General features: G+C 32.7%; 1 protein-coding gene across 1 annotated transcript; it reads left to right on the forward strand.

The window, feature by feature from the left end:
• Window positions 1–973: 973 nt before the first annotated feature.
• LOC145682160 (glutamate receptor-like) lies at window positions 974–2,014 on the forward strand. Its single transcript, XM_081753868.1, has one exon. It carries the CDS (start codon window positions 974–976, stop codon window positions 2,012–2,014), a length of 1,041 nt encoding a protein of 346 aa, XP_081609994.1.
• The last annotated feature ends 1,325 nt before the right edge of the window (window positions 2,015–3,339 follow it).

The following is a 3,339-nucleotide window of genomic DNA, read 5'->3' on the forward strand; positions in this document are numbered from 1 at the left end:
TAATAATTCGTACGTTTCTAATTGCAGGTTATGTATTTGATGATTAGAAACGAATAACAACGTATTTTCATTCAAAATGACATTTAATCACCTATTGAAATACGTTGTAACTCTTCCAAATATATGCTTGATTCTAACAATCATTTCAACCATGGAAGTTTCATCAAAACTAACAAACTTTTTGATACGTTACTATGAAAATTCCGAGTATCTAGAAACAATCTCTGGTGCTATTTCTGGTTCATTTTTGACTTCATTTTCGAAAGCACAAAATGTCACCATTATATATTCACAAAACTATGAGTTATGCCAAATTGCCTCATACACTCTAAAGTCGTTCGCCAATAGGATCATTCTAGTAAGACATATTAACATTGATTGCTGCAGAGCACAAATACAAGAAAAGAAACATCAAGCACTTACTTCTTTTGTTATATTATTTATAGAACAGTCAGCATTTTCGAACTTCATTCAAAATATCCTGGGAAGTTGGAATGAGGGAATTCAATTTCTTGTGATTTATGTACATTATATCTCTTGTAGAAGGGAGCAGAACATACGTGACTTATTAACACAGACGCCTTTTCAGCAAATTCTTAGTGTAGTCATTATACACCAACTGAATAATCACCAAAAATGTACAAACAACAGCTCGTTGCAATACATATCGAGAAATGTATCTGTGATAAGGTATAATCCGATATTCAAGTTATACCAGGAACAAAACATGTATTTGGAAGCACTGAGTGAGGATGACAGTATTTTCAACATGAAACATGATATCCAAATGACTCATAATCTGAATGGATACCCCTTTCGTGTAAGTATATGTTATGGTAGAACTTTACCAATATTTCTATTTGAGAAATCCGGCAGTGACTTTTTGTTCCAAGGATACCTGCCAAACATTTTCGATTCTTTGAGCAAGTTCATGAATTATACTGCAAAGTATGTAAAAATACATCCTTGGAAAATGTATGGTACAAAACTTCCGAACGGCAGTTGGACAGGTGTATTGGGAGATCTTATTAATTATGAGGCAGATATTGTCTACGTCCCTTTGTTGGTAAACCAAGAAATTCTTAAAGTGATTGAAGTCACTGAATACGATAACATTTATCCTGCTTCTATTGTGACACCTAAAGCTCAAGAAATACCTTCGTGGAAATCCTTAACTTTGATTTACTCGCCTAGCGTGTTGATGTTAATCTCAACTGCTTTTATATTTGTATTTCTTTTTGCGCAAATTGTCAAGAAATACTTGATTGTTTTTGAGAAGGAGCAATCATATTTTACAACACTTACAATATTTGCTAGTCTCTTACAGATATCAGTTCCTTATCCAACGAGCAATTCAATGAGAATAACTTTTTTCTCCTGGATTTATCTAACTCTTGTTACCTCTTCTGTGTACACAGGATGTATTATCAGCATTCTAACTATTCCTCGATATTACCCTGACTTGAACGATCTGGAAGAATTGCAAAAATCAAATCTTGTTCTGAAAGGAGGTCCTCATTTTAAATTTTTTCTACAAGATAGATCCCATTCCTTGCTCTGGTCTTTACATGAAAGATATAAAATTGAAGGAGATTATGAAAAAGTTCTAAGAGAAATTATGCAAGGTGAGAAACATGCTCTAACGTCCAGCGCACCTGTTCTCCAATATTATACAAGGAAACTGTGGCCATGTTCTGGATGTCGCAAAGTATTCCACTTCTTAAGAGAATCTTTGAATACTCTTATAGAAGGAATTGGATTCCCTAAAGGATCACCATTCATTCCTCGTGCTAATGATCTAATAAGAAGAATGAAAGAAGCCGGATTGGTTATGAAGTGGTATGAAGATGAGTTACACCAATTAACCGTAACAAACGAGTGTAATGCTTTATGTTCATCAAGGAAGGTGATCTCGTTAGAAGATTTGCAATCCTATTTTTATATTCTCTTTGCAGGAATTCTTTTAAGTGTCTTTGTGATCGTTGTTGAATTTATCTATTACAAATTTCCTTAATTAACTGAATTGGGAGCTTAGATAGCAAATCAATATTACTATTCACTATACCTAACTTTTTTGGCGATCAAAACTGACTCCCTTCAAGAGCTCCTTCGTGGCTAAGCGGTTAGCGTACGCACATTTGGCGTGGGAGACCCGGGTTCGATTCCCGACAGGACTTCATGCGGTTCGAATTCACGTTAATCAGTAGGTCCCTTCTCATATAACCTCATTGCTGAAAGGGACGTTAAACTCAAAATCAGCTCAACTCAACTGACTCCCTCCCAGATGTTTTCGCCAGGAATTTGATAAACTTAAATATTGATGTTTCTTTTACCTCTGTCAACACACCTTATACGAAAGTGTTGAATATATGTAAACATTTATAAAGAATAAATATTAACTGTCATAATAACACAAAGATATATTGAAACAATTATTATATCAATCTCTATCAGTGAAATATGTAACATACTCTGTAGTATATTCATAAATTTAATTGAATATTTGTCTGGTATTTGGTAATCGGAGTTCATGAAATGATTTTGGAATGGCAATCATGACAAGTTTGGAATTTGAGAAAATATATATACTATATTCATGCAACAACTTCATTTTAATACGGAATCAAACAATGAATATAATTTTGATGGTTAGATAACACTGGAATTTCAAATAACTGAAAACAAAGTGCCTTGTTCGATTCTCTAATGAACTGACGTTTACATTTTAAACGTTTCTTGACTGAAAGACGTGAATTCTTTCTTTACTAAGCGGGAAATATGTGATATTTTAATTCGTTATAAATAAATAAAATTGAAAATATTATGTAATACTGCAACGATAACGTTTATGTATATTTAGTTATAACGCAACAATGGCAATAGTCCGGTGCTTTATGATAACAAAGCTTGTGACAAGACTTGTTAAAACGTTTTATTTATGTTGTTAAAGATATAATAAGTGAGGAAGCCATTGTTGATGGAAGTGCCTTTTTAATTTCTGTGAAATGAATAAGTATTAAGGAAATTCAAAGTTTAAATGGGATAATAAGAGTTCAATTTATTGAAATAATTATCTTGGTAAGTTTTGGTGGATAGTAAAGTAATTACAAACGAATTGAGACCGCAATTTTTAATTATATATGAGTGTTATATTACATAGGTCATCGTGTATAATTATTATATTTTGTATTGATAGACAGAATAGCTATGAGAGGAAATCGTGTATTGGTATACAAGCTTACCTCATATCTATTCAGTCTATCAATACGAAACTTGGTACACACATTTCTTATCCCCTATAGTATTTTTCGAGATACATTTGGATTGTGAGCTTTTACC

Source organism: Thermobia domestica, chromosome 1 (genome assembly GCF_964235325.1).
Source record: "Thermobia domestica chromosome 1, izTheDome1.hap1.1, whole genome shotgun sequence".
NCBI classification, from domain to species: Eukaryota; Metazoa; Arthropoda; class Insecta; order Zygentoma; family Lepismatidae; genus Thermobia; species Thermobia domestica.

Coding starts and splice junctions, on each gene's coding strand:
- LOC145682160 (XM_081753868.1), top strand. CDS start 974: ATGTATGGTACAAAACTTCCGAACGGCAGTTGGACAGGTGTATTGGGA.